This window comes from Oenanthe melanoleuca, unplaced genomic scaffold (assembly GCF_029582105.1).
Source record: "Oenanthe melanoleuca isolate GR-GAL-2019-014 unplaced genomic scaffold, OMel1.0 S080, whole genome shotgun sequence".
In the NCBI taxonomy this organism is placed as follows: Eukaryota; Metazoa; Chordata; class Aves; order Passeriformes; family Muscicapidae; genus Oenanthe; species Oenanthe melanoleuca.
The window spans coordinates 30361-55211 of NW_026612729.1; the positions used below are offsets into that span (position 1 = coordinate 30361).

Consider the following 24851-nt stretch of genomic DNA (forward strand, 5'->3'; position numbering starts at 1 on the left):
GGTGCATTCCCAAAATTTCTGTGTGCTCCCAACTCCAATAAATTCAGAAATTTCATGTCCCTAATTCCAGCGAGTTCCCAAATTTCAAGGCATCCCTAAATTCCAGCACATTCCCAAAATTCCAATCTGTTCCTGAACTGCTGAGCATTCCCAAATTGTAGGAATTCCCAAATTCCCAGAATGTTCCCAGTTCCCAAAACATTCCCAGCTGAGGAACTCCCAGATTAGAGAACATTCCCAAATTCCTTTGCATTCCAAAATTCCAGTGAATTCCCAAATTGCAGGAATTCCCAAAATCCTGGAGCATTCCCAGTTCCCAAAACATTCCCATCTGAGGAATTCCCAAATTTCAGAGCATTTCCCAAAATCTCTGTGCATTCCCAAAATTCCCGTGGATTCCCAATTCCAATGAATTCCCAATTTTCACTCCCTAAATTCCAGTGAATTCCCAAATTTCAGGGCATCCTTCAGTTCCAGAACATTCCCAAAATTCTGATCTGCTCCGGAATTTCCGTGCATTCCCAAAATGCAGAAATTCCCAAATTCCCAGAATGTTCCCAGTTCCCAAAATATTCCCAGCTGAGGAATTCCCAAATTAGAAAACATTCCCAAAATTCCCGTGCATTCCCAATTCCAATTAATTCCCAAATTTCACTTCCCAAATTCTCAAATTCCAATAAATTCCCAAATTTCAAATCCCAAATTCCAATGAACTCCCAAATTTCAGGGCACCCCTAAGTTCCAGCACATTCCCAAAATTCTGACCTGTTCCTGAATTTCCGTGCATTCTCAAATTTCAATCCCTTCCCAAATCCTGGGAATTCCCAGCTGGAATTTCGGCCACCCCCAGGGCTCAGCAGGAGCCTGGAATTGGGAATTTTTTTGGGGATTTTCCCAAATTTTTCCAGCCTGGATCTTCCCCTCCCCCACTTCCCTTGGGATCTCCTGGGTCCATTCCCAAATCCAGGGAAAACACCAGAACAGGAATTCCCAGCGGGAATTCTCTTCTTCCTTCTCCATTGAAAACAAAAACTCAGGAATTTCATCCTGGACGTTTTTATTTCTTGTTTTCCTGCTTCTCCAAAGGGTTTTATTCCCAGATTTTGTTGGTTTTGTTTTTTTTTCCTGGAGAATTCTGTTCCAAAGGAATTCCCAGATCCCAATCCCACATTCCCCTTCCCACTCACATTCCCAATCCCGAATTCTCCTATTCTGGATCCCAAATTCCCAGATCCCAATACGTCATTCCCAGATGTCAATCCCAAATCCCAATTCCCTTTCTCAATTCCCATTCCCACATTCCCAATCCCAATCCCAACTCCTCATCCTCCACTCCCAGATCCCAATTTTCAATCCCATTCCCACATCCTAATCCCTCATTCCCAAATCCCAATTCCCAGTCCCCTATTCCCACATTCCCATATCCCAATACCAATTCCCAAATCCCAAATCTGCATTCCCAATCTCTCATTCCCAATCCCAATCCCACATTTCAAACCCCAATTCCCAATCCCATTCTGATATCCCAATCCCACATTCCCGGTCCCCAAAACCCAATCCTAGATCCAAATCCCAAAATCCCAGATCCCAATTCCCAATCCCAAATTCCCAATCCCCATCCCACATTCCCAATTCCAGCCCCCTCATTCCCAATCCCAAATTCCCGCGTTTCCAATCCCAACTCATCTCCACTCTCAGATTCCCAATCCCCCACTCACACTCCCAGTCTTGAATTCCCATATTCCCAATCCCAATTCCCAATTTCCTAATTTTTCTCATTCCCAGGCCCCAAGTCCCAATCCCAGGTCCAAATCCCAAAATCCCAGATCCAAACCCCAGTCTCAAATCCCAATTCTGCATTCCCAATCCCAAAATCCCGGATCCCATCCCTCATTCCCAATATCCCAAATTCCCGTTTCCCAATTCCCCATTCCCACATGCCAATCCCAAAATCCCAGATCCCATTCCCACATTTCCAGTTCCCAACATCTCATTCCCAATCCAGCATTCCCAACTCCCAATCCCTCATTTCCAGATCCCAATCCCTCATTCCCAATCCCAATCCCACATTCCCAATCCCACATTCCCAATCCCAAATTCCCAATCCCATTCCCAATCCCTCATTCCTGGACCCCCAATTCCCAATCCCAAATTCCAGATTCCAATCCTCCACGCCCAGATCCCAAATCTGCATTCCCAATCCTCATTCCCCATTCCCAAATCCCAATCCCACATTTCCAGTTCCCAGTTCTTGGGGAATTCTGTGGGAATTCCTGGTGAATTATTTGGGGAATTCTTGGGAATTCTTGGGGAATTCTTTGGGAATTCTTTGGAGAATTCTTTGACAATTGCTGGGAATTATTTGAGAAATATTAGGGAAAACTGGGAGGGGATTTCTTGTGGAATTCTTCGGGAATACTTTGGGAATTCTTTGGAGAATTCTATGGGAATTATCTGAGAATTATTGGGGAATTCTTTGAGGAATTATTTGGGAATTATTGGGAATTACCTGAGAATTCTTTGGAAATTTTTGGGAATTATCTGGGAATTCTTCGGGGAACACTTCTGGAATTCTTTGGGGAATTCTATGGGAATTCTTGGGGATTTCTTGCGGAATTCTTTGGGAATTATTTGGGAGTTTTTGGGAATTATTGGGGAATTATTTGGGAATATTTGGGAATTATTGGGGAATTCCTCAGGAATTCTTTGGGAATTTTTTTTGGGAGAATTCTTCGGGAATTACTGTGAATTCTTTGGGAAAATTTTCGGGAATTCTTGGGGAATTTTTTGGGAATTCTTTGGAAAAGGCAGCTGCAGGCTCTGGGGGGAGGGGTGGCTTCCCAAGGATTTCAGGGAAAAGGGAATTGCTGGGAAAAGCTGGGATTTTATTTTTCCACTTAGGAAGAGAATTAATGATTAATTACTGATTATTCATTTTTAATTATTAATCATCATTTACTGATTATTAATTATTATTAATTGCTATTGTTATTTATTAATTATTAGTATTCATTAGAAAATTGCTAATTTATTGCTAATTAATTGTTATTAATTATTAATGAATCCATGAAAACTTCCTGGATCCTCCAGGAAGAACCCCTGGAATGGGATCCAACCTCTCTTCCCAATTCCCAAAAAAATTCCCACAACAACAACAACAACAAAAATCCCAGAATTCTTCTGGGAGTTTTTCCCAGATTTCCATCCTGGAAAAAATTCCCACTCCGAGGCTTTAAGGCGGGAAAAATTCCAAAGGGAAAAATTCCTCTGGAAAGGTCCAAATCCAAGCCGGAGGGGAATTCCCAGGGGAAAAATTCCCGCTCAAAGCTTGGAATTCCCGGGAAAAGGAGGATCCGGGGGGAGCTTTTCCAGCCATTCCAGCAGGATCCGGTTCACCTCGGCCGGCCTGAGGAGAGAGAGAATTCCCGGGAATTCCTGGAATGGGGGAACTGGAATTTCCAGGAATGGGGGGGTTGAAGATCCTGGTTTTTTGGGGGGAAGATGTGGGATCTGGAATTCCCAGGAATGAGGGCCCGGAATTCCCGGGAATAGTTGGGATCCTGGTTTTCAGAGGAAGGGATGGAGATGGGATTGGAGCTGGAATTCCAGGGAATGTGGGAACTGGAATTCCTGGGAATGTGGGGCCCAGAATTCCCAGGAATTTTGGAGATCCCGGTTTTCAGGAGGGATCCAGAATTCCCATGAATGTCTGGGAGATCCTGGTTTTCAGGGAAAGGGATGGAGGTGGAATTGCAGCTGGAATTCCCAGGAATGTGGGAGATGGAATTCCCAGAACTTGGGATCCAGAATTCCTGGGAATGTGGGAACTGGAATTCCCAGGGAATGTTTGGGATCCCAGTTTTCAGGGAAAGGGACGGAGCTGGGATTGGAGCTGAAATTCCTAGGAATGTTGGGACAGAAGATCTCGTTTTTCAGGAGGGAATGTGGGATCTGGAATTCCTGGGAAATTGGGAACTTGAATTCCTGGGAATGTGGGACTGGAATTTCCAGGAATGGGGGAAGACCCCGATTTTCAGGAGGGAACGTGGGAACCGGAACTCCCCGGAATATTTAGGATCCCAGTTTTCAGGGAAAGGGATGGAGCTGGGATTGGAGCCGGAATTCCTGGGAATGTGGGATCTGGAATTCCCAGGGAATATTTGGAATCCTGGTTTTCGGTGAAAAGGTTGGAACTGGAATTGAAGAATTCCCAGGAATGGGGGGAGGAAGATCCTGGATTTCAGGGGGAATGTGGGACTGGAATTCCTGGGAATGTGGGACTGGAATTCCTGGGAATGTGGGATCTGGAATTCCTGGGAATGTGGGACTGGAATTCCTGGGAATGTTTGGGATCCCAATTTTCAGGGAAAAGGATGGAGCTGGAATTGAAGAATTCCCAGGAATGTGGGACCCAGAATTCCCAGGAATGTGGGGAGGAACATCCTGGTTTTCAGGGGGAATGTGGGATCTGGAATTCCGGGGCGTGTTTGGGGTCTGGAATTCCTGGGAATGTTTGGGATCCCGGTTTTCCGGGCTCTGGGAATTCCCACCTCTCCAGCTGTGTCCAGTGCCCGCATTCCTGGAGGTTCTCCCGGTGCAGCTGCGGGATCTTGGGAAGGAGGGGACGGAAAAGGGGCTGGATTGGGCCGGGAGCATTCCCAGATTTCCTTTCATTCCCACTTTTTCAAGCATTCCCAAATTTTCCTTCCATCCCGCCACTCTCATGGGATCAGAAATTCCCAGATTTTTCCCACAGAATTCCCAAATTTTCCTTCCATTCCCACCTCCCTCATAGAAATTCCCAGATTTTCCCACTTTTCCAAGGCATTCCCAATTTCCCCTCCCATCTCATCCCTCTTGTAGAAACAGAAATTCCCAGATTTTTCCCACAGAATTCCCAACTTTTCCTTCCATTCCCACTCCTCTTGTGGGAACAGAGATTTCCAGACTTCTCCCACCTTCCAATATTTTCCCAGAAATCCTGGATTTTTCTTGGATTTTTCCAGAACTCCTGGACTTTTCCAAGATTTCCCCCAAATTTTTCCAGAATTCCCACATTTTGCAAATTTTCCTGGATTTTCCCAGAAATCCCAGATTTTTCCTGGATTTTTCCCAGAATTCCTAAATTTCTCCCAGATTTTCCCAGAATTCTCAGATTTTCCCCATATTTTCCCAGAATTCCCACATTTTCCCCAGATTTTCCCAGAATTCCCAGATTTTCCTAGAAAACACAGATTTTACCTGGATTTCTCCCAGAATTCCCAGATTTCTCCCAGATTTTCCCAGAATTCTCAGATTTTCCCCAGAAATCCCAGATTTTTCCCTGGATTCTCCACCAACTCCCAGATTTCTCCCAGATTTCTTACAGATTTTCCCAGAATTACTGGGTTTCCCCCAGAACTCCCAGATTTTTCCCAGATTTTCCTAGAATTCCCATATTTTCCCCAGATCTTCCCCGAATTCCCAGGTTTTCCCAGAATTCCCGTATTTTTACTGGATTTCCCCCAGAATTCCCAGATTTCTCCCAGATTTTCCCAGAATTCCTAGATTTTCCCCAGAACTCCCAGATTTTTCCCTGGATTTTCCCCGGATTTTCCCCAGATTTTCCCCAGATTTTCCCAGAATTCCCAGGTTTTCCCAGAATTCCTGCATTTCTCTGGGATTTCCCCCAGAACTCCCAGATTTTTCTCAGATTTCCCCCAGAATTCCCAGATTTTCCCAGAATTCCCGGATTTTTCCCAGAACTCCCGGATTTTTCCCAGATTTTCCCCAGAATTCCCGGATTTTTCCGGGATTTCCCCGGGCTCTCACCCAGCTCTCCATGCCCTTGCTGAGGATGGGATGCAGCACCGGATCCTTCCCGGCCGTCACCATCAGCGCCGGGATCAGGATCTGCCCGGAGGGAATTTGGGGGATCCCGAGGGGATGCAGGGGGGAAAAATGGGATTTGGGGAATCCAGAGGGGATCCTGAGGGGATCTGGGGATCCAGAGAGGATTTGGGGAATCCAGAGGAAATTTGGGGTGATCCAGAGGGAATGGAGGGGATCCAGACAGGAAAAATGGGATTTGGGGGATCCAGAGGGGATCCAGAGAGGATTTGGGGAATCCAGAGGAAATTTGGAGGGATCCAGAGTGGACAAATGGGATTTGGGGGATCCAGAGGGGATCCAGAGAGGATTTGGGGAATCCAGAGGAAATTTGGGGTGATCCAGAGGGAATGGAGGGGATCCAGACAGGAAAAATGGGATTTGGGGGATCCAGAGGGGATCCAGAGAGGATTTGGGGAATCCAGAGGAAATTTGGAGGGATCCAGAGTGGACAAATGGGATTTGGGGGATCCAGGGGGGATCCAGAGAGGATTTGGGGCCCCGGAGCCTCTGGAATGGGTTGGGGATCAGGGATTGGGGTGGGGGTTGGGATTGGGATTGGGGACTGGGATTGGGATTTGAGTCAGGATCACTATTGGGGATTGGGATCGGGATCAGGATCGGAACTGGGATGGGGATCGGAATTGTGATGGGGATCAGGATGGAGATTGGGATTAGGATGGGGATTGGGATGGGATTGGGATCAAGACTGGGATCAAGATTGGGATTTGGATCGGAATTGGGATGGGCATTGCTATCAGGATCAGAGATCGGAATGGGGATGGGGATAGAATTTGGATGGGATTGGGATGGGACTGGGGATCAGAGATTGGGATCAGGATGGGGATTGGATTGGGATGGGATTGGGGGTCAGGATGGGGGTTGGGATTGGGACCAGGATCAGGAACAGGATTGGGATGGGGATTGGGATGGGGATTGGGATGGGGATTGGGATGGGGATCTGGATGGGGATGGACATCGGGATTGGGATGGAGGATAGGGAAGGGGGATAGGGATGAGGATTTGGATTGGGAAGGGGATTGGGATCAAGGATCAGGGTGTGGATTGGGATAGGGATTGGGATGGGGATCAGAATCAGTATTGGGATGAGGATGGGGATTAAGATCGAGATTGGGATCACAGCTGGGATATGGGATGTGGATGGGAATGAGGATCAGGATTGGGATCATGGATTGGGATCGGGATCAGTTCCCACCTTCCTGTCCCTGGCGCTCAGGGCCCATTTCCAGTTGGCTCTCAGGTTCCGGTACCAGTTCAGAGGACCCCTGGGAAAAGCAGGAATGTGCCAGGAATTCCAGGAATTCCCACCCCCATTTTGGGATCACCTTCCCTGGGAAATCCCCTTTGGATTTCCAGGGGAATCCTGGAGGATCAGGATGGGATTTGGGGGAGATCCCGGATCCCACCTGAATCCCGATTTCTGGAATTGCTGGATGTAATATTCCAGCTCGGGAAGCGGCAGGAGGCGGCTCCCAGGGATGTCTTCTGGAAATCCCACCAGGAGCCCCCCTGGAAGGAGAGGATCCCACCTGGAATGTTCCCCCCGACCCCCCCTTGGGATCCCAAATCCCTCGGGATCCCCCAAATCCCACGGGATCCCCCTATCCCTCAGAGCCCCTCTTTGCATTCCCAAAATCCCTCAGGATTCTCCCTAAACCCCTCCAGATCCCCCTTCAGAAATTCTTTGGGATCCCACAGGATCTTCCCCAGAATTCCTCAGGATCCTCCCCCCATCCTTCAGGACCCCCTTCAGAATTCCACAAATCCCACACGATTCCCCCATTCCCAAATCCCTCAGGATCCTCCAAATCCCTCGGGATCTCCCCAAAATCCATCAACACCCCCCTGCAGAAATCCTTTGGGATTCCCCAAATCCCTCAGGACCCCCCCCAAACTTCAGGACCCCCCTCAGCATTCCCGGAATCCCATAGGATCCCCCAAATCCCTCTGGATCTCAGTTCAAAATTCCCTTCAGAAATATTTTGGGATCCCCCAAATCCCACAGGATCCCCCCCAACCTTCAGAGCCCCCCCTCAGAATTCCACAAATTCCACAGGATCCCTCCATTCCCTGTCCCCTCCATCCCCCAAATCCCAAGGGATCCCTCCATTCCCTGGGGATTTCCCATTTCCAGGATTCCCCATTCTCCCAGTCCCACAGGATCCCCCCATTCCCAGATCCCCCCATTCCCCAAATCCCAAGGGAACCACCCCATTGCCAGGGGATTCCCTATTCCCAGGATTCCCCCATCCCCCAAATCCCAAGGGATCCCCCATTCCCATGATTCCACCATTCCCCAAATCCCACAGGATCCCCCAATCCCAGGGCACCTCCCCATCCCCCAATCCCACAGGATCCCCCATCCTCAAATCACAAGGGATCCCCCAAATCCCAAAGGATCCCCCAAATCCCAAGAGATCCCCCCCATTCCCAGAATTCCCCACCTCTCTCCCGGACTTTTTGGGAGCTGAAGCTGACGGGAAGGCGATCCTGTGGGAACAGGGAATGAGCGACAGATCCACAGGGATCCAGCATTCCCAGGAATTTGGGATCCAGCCCTTCCCAGGAATTCGGGATCTGGCATTCCCAAGAATTTGGGATCCAGCCCTTCCCGGGAATTCAAGATCCACCATTCCTGGGAATTTGGGATCCACCATTCCCGGGAATTTGGGATCCACCATTCCCAGAAATTTGAGATCCGTCCCTTCTCAGGAATTTCGGATCCGGCCCTTCCCGGAAATTTGGAATCCATCATTCCTGGGAATTTAGGATCCAGCCCTTCCCAGGAATTTGGAATCCATCATTCCTGGAAATTTGGGATCCAGACCTTCCATGGAATTTGGGATCCAGGAATTCCCAGGAATTTGGGATCTGGCTTTCCCAGGAATTCAGGATCCAGCCCTTCCCAGGAATTTGGAATCCACCACTCCTGGGAATTTGAGATTCAGCCCTTCTCAGGAATTTCGGATCCAGCCCTTCCCAGAAATTTGGAATCCATAATTTCTGGGAATTCAGGATCCAGCCCTTCCCAGAAATTCGGGATCCAGCAACTCCCAGGAATTTGGGATCCATCCCTTCCCATGAATTTGGTATCCAGCCCTTCCCAGGAATGCGGGATCTGGCTTTCCAAAGAATTCAGGATCCAGCCTTTCCCAGGAATTTGGGATCCAGTCCTTCTCAAGAATTCGGGATCCAGCATTCCCAGCAATTCCTGCACCCCAAGGGATTTGGGAACTGTAGAGAACAGAGCCAGGAGTCCCAGGAAAAATTCGGGACGCTCCAAGAATTTTCCATTCTTTTGGGATCCCAATCCCAATCCCAAATCCCGATCCCAAATCCTGGAATCACCTCCGGGCTCGTGGAGCGGATCAGGATCTTCAGGGTCCTTCCAATGTCTTTTTCCAGCTCCGCTTCTGCCACTCCCTACGGAAAAATCAGGCTCTGAAAATCCCAGAAAAAAAAAAATCCCAGGAAAAAAAAAAATATCGGGAAAAATCCGGGAATTCTCACCGGCTCCTGGAAATAAAACTGATAATCAAAAGCGGGATTAGATGCCAATTTTTCCATGATATCCTTGTCGGGATCGGCCGGCCGGTACGGAGTGTTCAGCGAGGCCACGGCTCTGGGAATTCCACAAATTCGGGATCAGGTCGGGATTTTTTTTGGGATTTTCCAGAATTTTCCGGGATTTTCCAGGACTCACCGGAGCCTCTCGGGATAGAACAGCGCCACGTTCCAGGCCACGGCTCCGCCCCAGTCGTGGCCAACCAGGACAACCTGGGGGATTCCCTGGGGAAAAGGGAACGTGGGGATTGGATCCCCCTCCGCATTCTTGCTTTTCCACATTTTTTATTTCCCCTTTTCCCGACTTTTTTTCTGGCTTTTTCCTCATTTTTTCCCTCGTTTTTACCATTTTCCCTCCTTTCCCCCCCATTTTTCTCTCCTTTTTTTCCACTTTTCCCTCTTTTTTTCCCCTTATTTTTCTCCTTTTCTTCTAATTTTTTCCCCTCCCTTTTTCCTCCATTTCCCCCTCATTTCCCCCTTTTTTCTGTTTTTTATTCTTCTTTTTCCCTCCCTTTTTTTTTTCTCAGATTCTCCCTTTTTTTCCCTGGTATTTCCCTTTTTTCCTCCATTTCCCCCCCATTTCCCCATCTCCCCCCTCATTTCCCCCGTCTGTTTTTTCCTCCTTTTTTTCCCTTTTTTGCCCATTCCCCCCCTCGTTTTCCTCCTTTTCCCCTTCTTCCCCCTTTTTCGGTTTCCCCTCCATTTTTCCTTGTTTTTCCCCCTTTTTTCCTTTTGTTTTCCCCTCCTTTTTTCCTTTTCTCCTTTTTCTCTCCTTTTTCCCCCTTATTTTTCCCATTGTCCCCTCCTTTTTCCCATTTTCCTCTCCTTTTCCCCCTTGTTTTCCCCCTTTTTTCCTAATTTCCACTCTCATTTCCTCCCCTTTTCTTCAGTTTTTTTCTCCTTTTTTTTTTTTTGTTTGCTTTTCTCATTTTTCTCGCATTCTCCCTCCTCATTTTCTCCCCTTTTCTTCTGTTTTTTTCCTCATTTTTTTTCTCCTTGTTTTTCCCATTTTTTTCTCCTTTTCCTTCTTGTTTCCCCCCCTTTTCCCCCCTAATTTTTCCTTTTTTTCTCCCTGTTCTTTCCCCCCCTCATTTTCCAATTTTTTGGAAAATTTCTTCCCATTTCCCTCTTTTTTCCCCCATTTGCCATTCCAAGAATTTTTGGAGCTGGGACATCCCAGGAATGGGAAAAATCCCATTTTTCCCCAGAAATCCAGATCCATCCAGGAGTCCTCACCAGTTTATCCAAGAAAGTCACAAAATCCTGGAAAAGGATGAGGGAAGAGCTCAGATCCCGTTGGGATCAGCCCTTCCAGAATTCCCAAAATTCCCAGAATTCCCAAATTCCCAACAATTCCTCACCTTGCAGATCTGCTCCTGGGAATATTCCGTGATATCTGCAGGGAAATTTTTATTTTCCCATGATTATTTTTCCTGTGATTTTTTTCCTTTTCCGTTACTTTTTCCCCATTATTTTTCCCATTATTTTGTTTTTCCCATTATTTTGTTTTTCCCATTATTTTTTCTTTCCATGTTTTTTATTTTTTCCAATGATTTTTTTCATGATTCTTTCCCATTTTCCCCTCTTGTTTCCAATCATTTTTCCCCCGTGATTTTTCTTCCCATTACTTTTCCCCCGTTTTTAACCCGTGATTATTTCTTCCCCATTTTTTCCTTTTTTGTTTTTTTTTTCCCCACAATTTTTTCCCTTTTTTTGCCATGATTTTTTTCCATGTTTTTTATTTTTCTTTCCATGATTTTTTCCACGTTTTTTTCCATTTATTTTTCATGATGCCTTTTATCTGTGATTTTTTTCCCATTATTTTTTTCCATTATTTTTTAATGATTTTTTTCCATTTTTTTCCCCGTGATTTTTCCCATGTTCTTTTTCATGTTTTTTTCGTTTTCATTATTTTTTCCCAATTTTTTTACCCATGATTTTTTCCCTATGATTTTTTCCCATAATTTTTTTCAGTGATTTCTTTTTCCATTATTTCCCCCCAATTTTTCCCATTATTTTTCCCCCGTTATTCTATTTTTCCCTTTATTATTTTTTCCCTTTTTTTTCTTTCCATAATTTCGTTCCATTATTGTTTCCATGATTTTTTTTCCCCATTATCTCTTTTATCTGTGTTTTTTTTCACATTATTTTCTTTTCCATGGTATTTTTCCATTATTTTTTCCCATGATTTTTCCCCATCATTTCCTTTCCATGATTTTTCCCCGATGACTCTTCTTTTTTTCCTATAATCTTTTCCCATAATTTTTTTCCACAGTTTTTTCCCCACCACCACAAAATTCCAGAGCAGATTCCCACATCCCTCTCCTCCAAGCCCATCCCAGAATTCCCAGCCCATTCCAGAATTCCCAGGTCACCAGGCGGAGCCATGGACTCTCCATGTCCCTTCATTTCCCGTGATTTTCTTTTCCATGATTTTGTTTTCCATAATTTTTTTTCCATGTTTTTTTCCCCATGACTTTTTTTCCATGATTTTTCTTCCCATGATTCTTTTTTTCCATTATTTTCCCCCATTTTTTCCATGATTTTTCCCATTATTTTTTCCTATAATTTTTTCCTTTAATTTTTCTCCCATTATTTTCCCCCATAATTATTTTCCCCCGTAATTATTTTTCCCGCGGTTTTTTCCCATCATTTCCTCTCCATATTTTTTTTCATGATTTTTTCCCCATAATTTTTTCCCCATAATTTTTTCCCCATAATTTCCACGATTTTCCCCCGATGATTCCTTTTTTTCCCTATAATCTTTTCCCATATTTTTTTTCCACAATTTTTCCCCACGACCACAAAACTCTGGAGCAGATTCCCACATCCCTCTCCTCCAAGCCCATCCTGGAATTCCCAGTCCATCCTGGAATTCCCAGCCCATCCCGGAATTCCCAGCCCATCCCGGAATTCCCAGTCCATCCCAGAATTCCCAGCCCATCCCGGAATTCCCAGCCCATCCCGGAATTCCCAGTCCATCCTGGAATTCCCAGTCCATCCCAGAATTCCCAGCCCATCCCGGAATTCCCAGCCCATCCCAGAATTCCCAGCTCACCGGGCGGAGCCGTGGATTCTCCGTATCCCTTCATTTCCAGCGCGATCACCCGGAATCCGGCACTGGCCAACGCCGGGATCTGGGATCGAGGGAGAGCAGCCAATTCCAAAAGGTGCCCAGATCCCCCTAGATCCCAGAATTCCCAGGGGAAAACCTCAGGAATTCCCAAATCCCGGCGTTTTTCCGTCACCTGGAAGCGCCAGGAGAGCCAGGATTCCGGGAATCCGTGGCACAGGCAGATCACGGGGCCCTGGCCCAGCTCCACAAAGTGCAGCCGCACTCCCGGCTGGAAAAGAAAAAAAAAATAAAATCAGGAATTCCTCATGGATCCAGCAGGAATCGGCAGAGACAATTCCAGAGCACATCGGAATCTCCAGACCGGAATTCCAGAGCTCAGCACCTGGAATTCCAGAGATCAGTACTTGGAATTCTGGAGCTCAGCACTTGGGAGTCCAGAGATCAGTACTCGGAATTGTGGACCTCAAAACTTGGAATTCCAGAGCCCATCGGCCTTGCTGGCCTGGAATTCCAGAGATGAGCACTTGGAATTCCAGAGATCAACACCCAGAATTCTGGAGCTCAACACTTGGAAATTTGGAGATCAGCACCATCAGGAATTCCAGACCCCACCATCCCATCCAGCCTGGAATTCCAGAACCTACCACCCACTCCATCCCGACATTCCAGAGCTCCTGGAATGCCCAGAGAATTCCCAAAGGTTGAAGCAGCTCCGCATTCCATCCTCAGATCCCAAAACATCCAATCCCAGAATCCCACCCATTCCCAGATCCAATCCTGGAATTCAACACATTCCCAGATACCGGCACAACCAATCCCAAAATCCTGCCCATTCCCAGATCCCAGCCTGGAATCTCATCCATTCCCAGAACAAATCCAGGAATCTCCCTCATTCCCAGATCAAATCCCAGAGTTCCACCCATTCCGAGATCCTGACACATTCCAGCCTGGAATCCCACCCATTCCCAGATCCAATCCCAGAATCCCACTCATTCCCAGATCCCGGCCTGGAATCCCACACATTCCCAGATCCGATCCTGGAAATCCCACCCATTCCTGAATCCTGGTACATCCAATTCCAGAATCTTGCCCATTCCCAGATCCAATCCCAGATTCAATCCCAAAATTCCACCCATTCCCCGATCCAATCCCAGATCCAATCCCGAAATTCCACCCATTCCCCGATCCAATCCCGAAATCCCACCCATTCCCAGATCCAATCCCAGATTCCCACCCATTCCCAGATCCAACCCTGGAATTCCACACATTCCCAGATCCCAGCACATTCCCGAGGAATTCCGTACCCGGATGGAGACGTATCCGTGCGTGACCTCGGACGGAGCGCACGGCGTCGGCAGCGGCTCCTCCTCCGTCAGGAGCTGCGGGATGAGGAGCACGGAATTCCATGGAATTCCGTGGAATATTCCACCTGGATCCCATGGGATCAGCCAGGAGCTGTATCCCATCACTCCCAAATCCCCCAATCCCAGATTTTTTTGGGGATTTTGGCATCTCCTGGAGCTTCAAATCCCCAGCAACACCCAACGATTTGGGAGCCCAGAAAAATCAGGGAATCACGGAATTCTGGATCGCTCTGGATTTGGGATGTACTTCCAGCTTTTCATTCCCGCCCTTTCCCATGGGAAGGGACAAATTCCCTGGAATTCCGGGAATTCCAGGCCATTTTTCCATACCTGGACCCCAGAGAGCTCCTGCAGCTCCCGGAGGCCGGATTCCGTATCCCGGAAAAGGATCGTGGCCATTCCCAGCTCCCGCGCCGGCTTCAGGTTCTCCCCGAGGTCATCCAGGAAAATCACCTGGAAAAATCCCCGGGAACAGCCAAGGCTCGGATCCAATGGCTGGGAAATCCCCCATTCCCAGTTTTGGTGGGTTTTTTTGGGATTGTGGCATTTCCTGTGGCTTCGCATACCCGGGAATATCCAAGGATTCAACCAAGGATTTGTGGGATTGGAGGAAACATTCCATGCTTTGTTTTCCAAGGATTCCGTTCTTGGATTTTTGGGATTTTGGCATCTCCTGAAGCTTCAAATCCCCCGGAAAACCCAAAGATTTATGGGATGGAAAATCCCAGAATTTTTTTGGGAACTGTGACATCTCCTGAAGCTTCCTAATCCTGGGAACATCCATGGATTTGGGAATCTGGAAAATCCTCCATTCTCAGCTTTTTGGGGATTTTGGAATTTCCTTCAAATTCCCAGGAACAACCAACAATTCAACCAAGGATTTGTGGGATTGGAAAATCCCCCATTCCCGGATTTTTTTTTTAAGGATTGTGGCACCTCCTGGGGCTTCACATTCCCAGGAATATCCAAGGATTCAACCAAGGAATTGGGGATTGGAAAGTCCCCTATTCCTGGATTTTTTTTTTCAGGATTGTGGCACCTCCTGGGGCTTCCTAATCCTGGGAACACCCAACAACTCAACCAAGGATTTGGGAGCCCGAAAAATCCCCCATTCCCGATTTTTTTTTTCGGGATCGCGGCATCTCCTGAAACTTCCAACCCCAGCAACGCCTAACAATTTCCAGGATGGAAAAATCCCCCATTCCCGGATTTTTTTTTTTCCGGGAATCGCGGCACCTCCTGCGGCTGGGCCCGCAGCGCCTCCAGGGCGTAGGAGTAGATCCCGGGATCCGGTTTGGCGATCCCGATCCGGCAGGATTCCAGCACCAGGTCGAAGTGGCTCCGGAGCCGCGCCAGGAGCGCGGCCGTGAGGAACCGCCCGGGGCTGTCGTCCACCCAGTTGTTGGTCAGGATGCAGGTCCTGAATCCTGGGAAAAGTTGGGAATTCTCATTCCAGATCTTCTGGATTTCTGTTCTTATCCTCGTTGTTCCCGTGGGATGTTTTTTTGGGGGATGTTCTCATCCCGGGGTTTTCTGGGGTTTGAGGAATTCTGGGAATCAAGGGATGGGCAGCAGGAGTCTGGAGTTTTGGGGGATGCTCCTGGTGGGATTGAGGGTGGAGGTTGGGAATGTGGAGGTGCTGAGGGTGGAGATGGGATGGACCAAGAGGGATCTGGTGGTGGGAATCACCAGGATCTCATACTGGGAATGACCAGAACCTCATGGTAGGATCAACCAGGATCTTGTGGTGGGAATGATCAGGATCCTTCTGGTGGATCAACCAGGATCTCTACTGGGAATGACCCCGGATCTTGTGGTAGGATCAACCAGGATTTTCTGGTGGGATCAGGTCCCCATGGTGGGAATCACCAGGATCTCATACTGGGAATGACCAGAACCTCATGGTAGGATCAACCAGGATCTTGCGGTGGGAATGATCAGGATCCTTGCGGTGGGATCAACCAGGATCTTCTGGTGGGATCAACCAGGATCTTGTGATGGGATCAACCAGGGATCCTCGTGGTGAGATCAACCAGGGATCCTTGCACTGGGATCAGATCCCCATGGTGGGAATCGCCAGGATCTCATGGTGGGATCAACCAGGATCCTCATGGTGGGAATTACCCAGGGATCCTCATGGTGGGATCAACCAGGGATCCTTGTGGTGGGAATCAACCAGGATTTGTGGTGGGAATCAACCAGAGATCCTCATGGTGGGAATGACTCAGGATCCTCATGGTGGGTTCAACCAGGATCTTGTGATGGGATCAACCAGGGATCCTCATGGTGAGATCAACCAGGACCTTGTGATGGGAATGAACCAGGATCCCATGGTTGGATCGACCAGGATCTCATACTGGGAATAACTCAAGATCTCATGGTAGGAATCAACCTGGGATCCTTATGGTGGGAATCACCAGGACCTCATGGTGGGAATGACCCAGGATCCTTGTGGTGGGATCAACCAGGATCTCATGGTGGGAATCAAAATGGGACCCTCATGGTGGGACCAACCAGGATCTTGTGATGGGACCAACCAGGGATTCTTGCGCTGGGATCAGATCCCCATGGTGGGAAAGACCAGGACCTTGTGGCGGGATCAACCAGGATCCCATGGTGGGATCGACCAGGATCTCATACTGGGAATGACCTAGGATCTCATGGTGGGAATCAACCTGGAATCCTCATGGTGGGAATGACCAGGATCTCATGGTGGGATCAACCAGGGATCCTCATGGTGGGATCAGATCCCCATGGTGGGAATCAACCAGGATCCCATGGTGGGATCGACCAGGATCCCCATGGTGGGAATGACCCAGGGATCCTCATGGTGGGATCAACCAGGGATCCTTGCACTGGGATCAACCAGGATCCTCATGGTGGGAATGGCCCAGGGATCCTCATGGTGGGAATCAACCAGGATCTCTACTGGGAATGACCCAGGATCTCATGGTGGGAATCAGCCTGGGATCCTCATGGTGGGAATGACCAGGATCTCATGGGGTGAATCACCAGGATCCCTGTGGTGAGATCAACCAGGGATCCTTGCGCTGGGATCAGATCCCCATGGCGGGAATCACCAGGATCTCATACTGGGAATGACCAGAACCTCATGGTAGGATCAACCAGGATCTTGTGGTGGGAATGATCATGATCCTTGTGGTAGGATCAACCAGGATCTTCTGGTGGGATCAACCAGGGATCCTCATGGTGGGAATCAACCTGGAATCCTCATGGTGGGAATGACCAGGATCTCGTGGTGGGATCAACCAGGGATTCTCATGGTGGGATCAGATCCCCATGGTGGGAATCAACCAGGACCTTGTGGTGGGATAAACCAGGATCCCATGGTGGGATCGACCAGGATCTCATACTGGGAATGACCTAGGATCTCATGGTGGGAATGACCAGGACCTTGTGGCGGAATCAACCAGGACCCAATGGTGGAAACAACCCTGATCCTGTTCTGGGACCCACTGGGACTTGGTACTGGAACCAACCAGGACCCAATGATGGAACCAACCCCAGACCCCATCTCGAGACCAACCAGGACCTGGTGCTGTGACCAAACAAGACCCAGTGGTGGAACCACCCAGAACCTGGCACTGGAACCAACCCCAGTTCCGTGGTGGGACCCACCAGGACCCGGTGCTGTGACCAACCAGGACCTGGTGCTGCTTCATGGTGGAACCACCCAGAATCTGGCACCAGAACCAACCAGGACCTGGCTCTGGAACCACCCCCAGTTCCATGGTGGGACCCACCAGGACCCGGTGCTGTGACCAGCTAGGACCTGGTACTGGAACCAACCAGGACCCGGTGCTGTGATCAACCAGGACCTGGTGCTGTGACCACCCAGAACCTGGTACCGGAACCAACCAGGACCCGGTGCTGTGACCAACCAGGACCTAATGATGGAACCAACCAGGACCTCATGGTGTGACCAACCAGGACCTTGTGGTGTGACTAACCAGGACCTGGAACCACCCCCAGCTCCATGGTGGAACCACCCAGAACCTGGCACCAGAACCAACCAGGACCTGGTCCTGTGACCACCCAGAACCTGGTACCGGAACCAACCAGGACCTGGTGCTGTGACCAACCAGGACCTTGTGGTGTGACCAACCAGAACCTGGCACCGGAACCAACCAGAACTTGGCACCGGAACCAACCAGGACCTGGTGGTGGCACCAACCCTGACCCTGTCCTGTGACCAGCCAGGACCTGGTGGTGGCACCTCCCTGGGACCTCTCCCGTTCCCCATCCCGGCATTCCCGACATTCCCGACATTCCCGGCATTCCAGACCCACCATTCCGGCGCAGGATCCCGGCCGCCCGCAGCACCTGCACGTTGACCCTGCCCTGGGCCTGCAGGTCCTGGAAGGGCCGAGCCGCGGAAAATCCGCTGGGAACGGCGATTCCCAAGGAATCGGCGCGGCGCCGGCAGCCCTCGTCCATCTCCGAAAACAGCTGGAAAAAAAACCGGAATGCGGGAGAAATCCCAGTTGGAAAAGATTCAGAATCTGGGAGATTCCCAGTTGGAAAAGCCCTGGAATCTTGGAGAAATACTGGTTGGAAAATATTTGGAATCTGGGAAATTCCCAGTTGGAAAAGCCCCAGAATGCAGGAAATTCCCAGTTGGAAAAGATTTGGAATTCAGGAGAAATTCCTGGTTGGAAAAGGCCCAGAATCAGGGAAAATTCACAGCTGGAAAAGCCCTGGAATCTGGGAGAAATCCTGGCTAGAAAAGTCATGGAATCCATGAAATTCCCGTTGGAAAAGATTCCAAATCTGGAAAATTCCCAGTTGTAAAAGCCCCAGAATGCAGGAAATTCCCAGTTGGAAAAGATTTGGAATTCAGGAGAAATTCCTGGTTGGAAAAGCCCCAGAATCTGGGAAAATTCACAGTTGGAAAAGCCCTGGAATCTGGGAGAAATCCTGGCTGGAAAATATTTGGAATCTGGGAAAATCCCGGTTGGAAAAGATTCCAAATCTGGAAAATTCCCGGTTGGAAAAGGCCCAGAATCCAGGAAATTCCCGGCTGGATATTATTTGGAATCCAGGAGAAATTCCTGGTTGGAAAAGGCCCAGAATTTGGGAAAATTCACAGCTGGAAAAGCCCTGGAATCCAGGAAATTCCTGGCTGGAAAAACCTCGGAAACCAAGAGAAATCCTGGTAGGAAAACATTCAGAATCCGGGAAATTCCTGATTGGAAAAGCCACAGAATCTGGGAAAATTCCTGGTTGGAAAAGCAGTGGAATCCAGGAAATTCCGAGTCGGAAAAAGCCTCAGAACCTGGGAAATTCCCAGTTGGAAAAGCCCTGGAATCTGGGAGAAATCCTGGTTAGAAAATATTTGGAATCCAGGAAATTCCCGGTTGGAAAAGATTCAGAATATGGAAAATTCCTGGTTGGAAAAACCCCGGAATCTGGGGAAAATGCCAGTTGGAAAACCTCGGAATCCAACAAATTTTTGGTTAGAAAAGCCTCAAAATCCAGCAAATTCCTGATTGGAAAAACTCTGGAATCCAGGAAATTCCTGGCTGGAAAAGCTTTGAAATTTGGGAAATTCCCAGTTGGAAAAGCCTTGGAAAAGGAAATTTCCACTAGAAAAAACCTTGGAATCTGAGAGAAATGCCAGTTGGAAAAACCCCAGAATCCAGGAGAAATCCCAATTGGAAAAACCCCGGAATCTGGGAAATTCCCAGATGGAAAAAGCTTCAGAATCTGGGAGAAATCCTGGTTGGAAAAGCCCTGGAATCCAGGAAATTCCCAATTGGAAAAGCCCTGGAATCCAGGAAATTCCCGACTGGAAAAAACCCCAAAATTCGGGAAATTTCAGTTTGGAAAAGATTTGGAATCCCGAAAATTCCCACTTGGAAAAGATTCAGAATCCGGGAGAAATCCTGGTTGGATCACCCCAAATTCGGGGTTGGAAAAGCCACAGAAAATGGGAAAAATCCCGGTTGGAAAAATCCAGTGAATCCAGAAAATTCCCGGCTGGAAAAGCCCTGAAATCCAGGAATCGTTCCCCAAATCCCGGAATCCTGGGAATTTTCCTCCCCTCTCCTTGGAATATTTCTGATTTTCCGGCAGCGTGGATGAAATTCCAGGCGGGATTTATCCCGAATAAATTCCCTTTTCCTGGAATAACCTCGTTCCCAAAAAATCCCGTCCTGGATCCCGATCCCAAAAATCCCATCCCAAGGAGAAATTCCCAAAAAATCCCCAAATTCCGCACCTGGCTGAGGGTGATTTGGCCGCTCATGACTCGGGAGTGCGGGCTCTGGGATCCGCCGGCAAACAGCACATCCCGCAGGAAATTCCTGGGAAAACGCGGGGTGGGGAGATCCCAAATCCCAAATCCCTGATCCCAAATCCCAAATCCCTGATCCCAAATACCCTGATCCAAAATCTGCAGGAAATTCCTGATGGGAAAATGAGGGGGTGTAGGGAGATCCCGAGTGCCAAATCCCAAATCCCTGATCCCAAATCCCAAATCCCACATTCCTGATCCAAAATCTGCAGGAAATTCCTGATGGGAAAACGGGGGGTGTAGGGAGATCCCAGTCCCAAATCTCAAATCCCAGATCCCAAATCCTAAATCCCAAATCCCAAATTCCTGATCCAAAATCTGCAGGAAATTCCTGATGGGAAAACGGGTGTGGGGAGATCCCGACTACCAAATCCCGAATCCCTGATCCCAAAATCCCAAAGTCCTCATCCAAAATCCCAAAGCCTAAATCCCAAATTCCTGATCCCAAATTCCTGATCCAAAATCCGCAGGAAATTCCTGGCGGGAAAACGCGGGGTGGGGAGATCCCGAGCGCCAAATCCCAAATCCCTGATCCCAAATCCCTGATCCCTGATCCAAAATCTGCAGGAAATTCCTGACGGGAAAACGGGGGGTGTAGGGAGATCCCAGTCCCAAATCTGAAATCCCAGATCCCAAATCCTAAATCCCAAATCCCAAATTCCTGATCCAAAATCTGCAGGAAATTCCTGATGGGAAAACGGGTGTGGGGAGATCCCGACTACCAAATCCCGAATCCCTGATCCCAAAATCCCAAATTCCTCATCCAAAATCCCAAATCCCAAAGCCTAAATCCCAAATTCCTGATCCAAAATCTGCAAGAAATTCCTGGGGGAAAAACGCGGAGTGGGGAGATCCCGAGCGCCAAATCCCAAATCCCTGATCCAAAATCCCAAATTCCTGACCCAAAATCCGCAGGAAATTCCTGATGGGAAAACGGGGTGTGGGGAAATCTCAGTCTCAAATCCTAAATCCTAAATCCCAAGTCTGAAATCAACCCCAGATCCCAAACTCCCGATCCCAAATCTCAAATCTTAAATCCTAAATCTCATCCCAATCCCAAATTCCAAACCCCAGATCCCAAATCCTGAATCCTAAATCCCAAACCCCCAACCCCTAATCCCAGATCCCAAACCCCAAATACTTAATCCCAGACTCCAAATCCCAGATCCCAAATCCTGAATCCTGAATCCCAAACCCCCAACCCCTAAATCCCAGATCCCAAACCCCAAATACTTAATCCCAGACTCCAAATCCCAGATCCCAAATCCCAAACCCCTGATCCAAAATCCCAAAATCCCAAAATCCCAAAATCCCAAACCCCAAACCCCAAATCCCAAATCCCAATTTATTATCCCAAGTTTTTAGGGAATTCGTTATCCCAAACCCCAAATCCCAAGCCCCTGATCCAAAATCCCAAATGAACCCCAGATCCCAAATCCCCAAACCTTAAATCCTAAATCCCAAATCCCAATTTATTATCCCAATTTTTTGGGAATTCTTGATCCCAAACTTTTTTTTTTTTTGATAATTCATTATCCCAGTTAATTAATAATCCAATTTTTTTTTTATTCACTATCCCAATTTTTGGGGAACGTGCTTAATAATTCATTGATTTGATTAATTTTTAATTAAGTTCCTCTGCCAACATTCCCTAGAGAATTCCAGGCTGGGAATTGTTTCCCAGCCCTTTCCATCGCCCCATATCGAGCAGGATTTCCCCATCCCAGATCCCACTCGGGGATCCTAAATTCCAGAAAAAAAAAAAAAATTCCCAATTTTTTTTCCCCCCGCCAATTCCCGACCCTAAAAATCCCAAATTTCCGAAGCGCAAAATCCCGCGCGGGCGGCGCCGCCAAACACAAAATTCCCGCTTTGTTTCTGTGGGACTCGGGCAGAGCGGCCGCGGATTGAGGCGCGGGCGGGCGCGTTTTGGCCGTGCCAAACCCGGATAATCCCAAACCCCAAACCTCGAACCCAAAATCCCAAACCACAAACCCCAAATCCCAAATGAGCTTCAGATCCCAAATCCCTGATCCAAAATCCCAAATCCCAAATCGCCAAATTCCAAACCCCAAATCCAAAATCCTAAATCCCACGCCCCAAATCCCAAATGAACCCCAGATCCCAACTCCCTGATCGAAAATCCCAAACCTGAAACCCTAAACCCCAAATCCCAAATGAGTTCCAGGTCCCAAATCAACTCCAGACCCCAAATCCCTGATCCAAATCCCAAATCCCAAATGAACCCCAGATCCCAAACTCCAAACCCCAAATCCAAAATGAGCTCCAGATCCCAAATTCCTGATCCCAAATCCCAAAGGAACCCCAACCCCCAAACCTCAGACCCTAAATCCCAAATCCGGAATCCCAAATGAACCCCAGAGCCAAAAATCTCTGATCCAAAATCCCAAACCCCAAATCCTAAACTCCAGACCCTAAATCCCAAACCCCAAATCCAAAATCCCAAATGAACCCCGGGTCCCAAATCCGTGATCCCAAATCCCAGACCTCAAATCCCAAACCCCAATTCACTATCTCAATTTTTTGGGGATAATGAATCCCCTTTTTTTTTTTTTTTTTGGTGAATTCATTATCCCAATTTTCTGGGAGAATTCATTATCCCATTTTTTTCTGAGAATTCCTTATCTCATTTGTTTGTTGGTTTTTTGGGGTTTTTTTTGAGAATTCTTTATCCAAATTTTTTAGAGATTCATTATTTCATTTTTTTAGGAAAATCCCTTATCCCAATTTTCTCGGAGAATTCATTGCCCCATTTTTTGGGTTGGAGAATTCCTTACTCCATTTTTTGGGAAGAATTCATTATACAAATTTTTTTTGGGTGAATTAATTATCCCAATTTTTTAGAGCTTCATTGCCCTTTTTTTGGGGAGAATTCTTTATCCCATTTTTTGGGGGATAATTCATTATCCCATTTTTTTTTTTTTTTTTGGGGAACGTGCCTAGAGCAGAAACAAAACCACGGGAATTCTCCACAACGAGTGGAATAAACGCTTGCAATAATTACAAAAATCAATTTTAACAAAGTCGAATAAGGCAGGGAGCCAAAAATTAGAGAAATTTAAGCCCGGCTTGCCCAAGCGCGACCGCGGTCAGGCTTGTCTAAGATAAACTCTTGCTTAAGAGAACTCGTGCCTAAGTCTGCTCGCATAAAAAATCAGGAACTTGCGGTTTTATCGCCACAAAAAATCAAGGAAGTTGTGAAAATCGCACGAAGCAAATAACTGCAGTTAGATAAATCGCTGATAACCGCGCGCGCAGAGAGAAAAGGTGGTGAAAATTAATTGGATTAAATATTAATTAAGTTTTTCTGACAATATTCCCTAAAGAATTCCAGGCTGGGAATTGTTTTAAACCCTGCCCCGTCACCTTTACCCAGGAATTTCCCCATATCCAGCAGGATTTCCTCATCGCAAATCCCACTCCGGGATCGTAAATTCCAAAAAAATCATTCCCAGATTTTTTTTTCCCCGCCAATTCCCCACCCTAAAAATCCCAAATTTCCGAAGCGCAAAATCCCGCGCGGGCGGCGCCGCCAAACACAAAATTCCCGCTTTGTTTCTGTGGGACTCGGGCAGAGCGGTCGTGGATTGGGGCGCGGGCGGGCGCGTTTTGGCCGATTAATCCCAATCCCAATCCCAAAATCCCAAACCCCAAATCCCCGATCCAAAATCCAAATGAACCCGAAATCTCCGATCCAAAATCCCAGATGAACCCCAGATCCCAAACCTCTGATCCAAAATCCCAAATGAACCCCAAATCCCTGATCCAAAACCCCGAATCCCAAATCCCAAACCCCAAATCCCAAACCCCAATGCATTATCCCAATTTTTTTGGGAATGAATTTTTTTTTTTGATAAATCGTTATCCCAATGTTTTGGGAACGCGCTTACTGATTATTTAATTGGATCAATTATTAATTAAACTCCTCTGCCAACATTCCCTAGAAAATTCCAGGCTGGGAATTGTTACCCAGCCCTTCCCAGCGCCCCATATCCAGCAGGATTTCCCCATCTCAAATCCCACTCGGGGATCCCAAATTCCAGAAAAATTCCTCCCTTTTTTTTTTTCTCCGCCAATTCCCCACCCTAAAAATCCCAAATTCCCGAAGCGCAAAACCCCGCGCGGGCGGCGCCGCCAAACACAAAATTCCCGCTTTGTTTCTGTGGCACTCGGGCAGAGCGGCCGCGGATTGAGGCGCGGGCGGGCGCGTTTCGGCCGAGCCCAAACAAACCGCCCCAAAACGCAAACCGTGCCAAATCAAACCGTGCCAAAGCGAGCCGTGCCAAACCTGGGCAAGGCCCATTCCTGCTCGCAGGAGCCCAGGAAGTGCTGCAGGCCCGGCCCGAACAAAACCCCGCCGAGGTCGAAGAGCACCGCCCGCCGCGCCATGGCCGCTGCCGGAGCCGGGACTCGAACCCGCGGCCTCGCCCTTTGGCCCAGATTAGGCCACGCTCCCTCCCCAGGCCACGCCCCCTCAACTAGACCACGCCCCCTGAACCGAACCACGCCCCCATGGGGTCCTGGCCCCGCCCCATTCCCGGTTTGCCCAAAATCCCGGGATTTTCCCGCAAATTGAAGACACCGGGAAGGGGAGAGGGGTTTGTGGGGGGGTCCCGGTGGG

The 24851-nt window shown here is 48.1% G+C and overlaps 1 protein-coding gene across 1 annotated transcript; it reads right to left on the reverse strand.

Annotated features, from left to right (window-relative positions):
• Positions 1-2726: 2726 nt before the first annotated feature.
• EPHX2 (epoxide hydrolase 2) lies at positions 2727-24678 on the reverse strand. Its single transcript, XM_056515793.1, has 19 exons — positions 24519-24678; positions 20135-20219; positions 18204-18363; positions 15130-15320; positions 14224-14346; positions 13834-13908; positions 12702-12797; positions 12512-12590; positions 10815-10849; positions 10690-10716; positions 9593-9678; positions 9400-9511; positions 9238-9312; positions 8334-8379; positions 7296-7398; positions 7085-7154; positions 5812-5892; positions 4551-4609; positions 2727-3406 (listed from the first exon to the last, which is right to left on the reverse strand). The coding sequence occupies exons 1-19, from the start codon at positions 24617-24619 to the stop codon at positions 3322-3324; spliced, it is 1689 nt and encodes a 562-aa protein (XP_056371768.1). The 5' UTR covers positions 24620-24678; the 3' UTR covers positions 2727-3321.
• Positions 24679-24851: the final 173 nt, after the last annotated feature.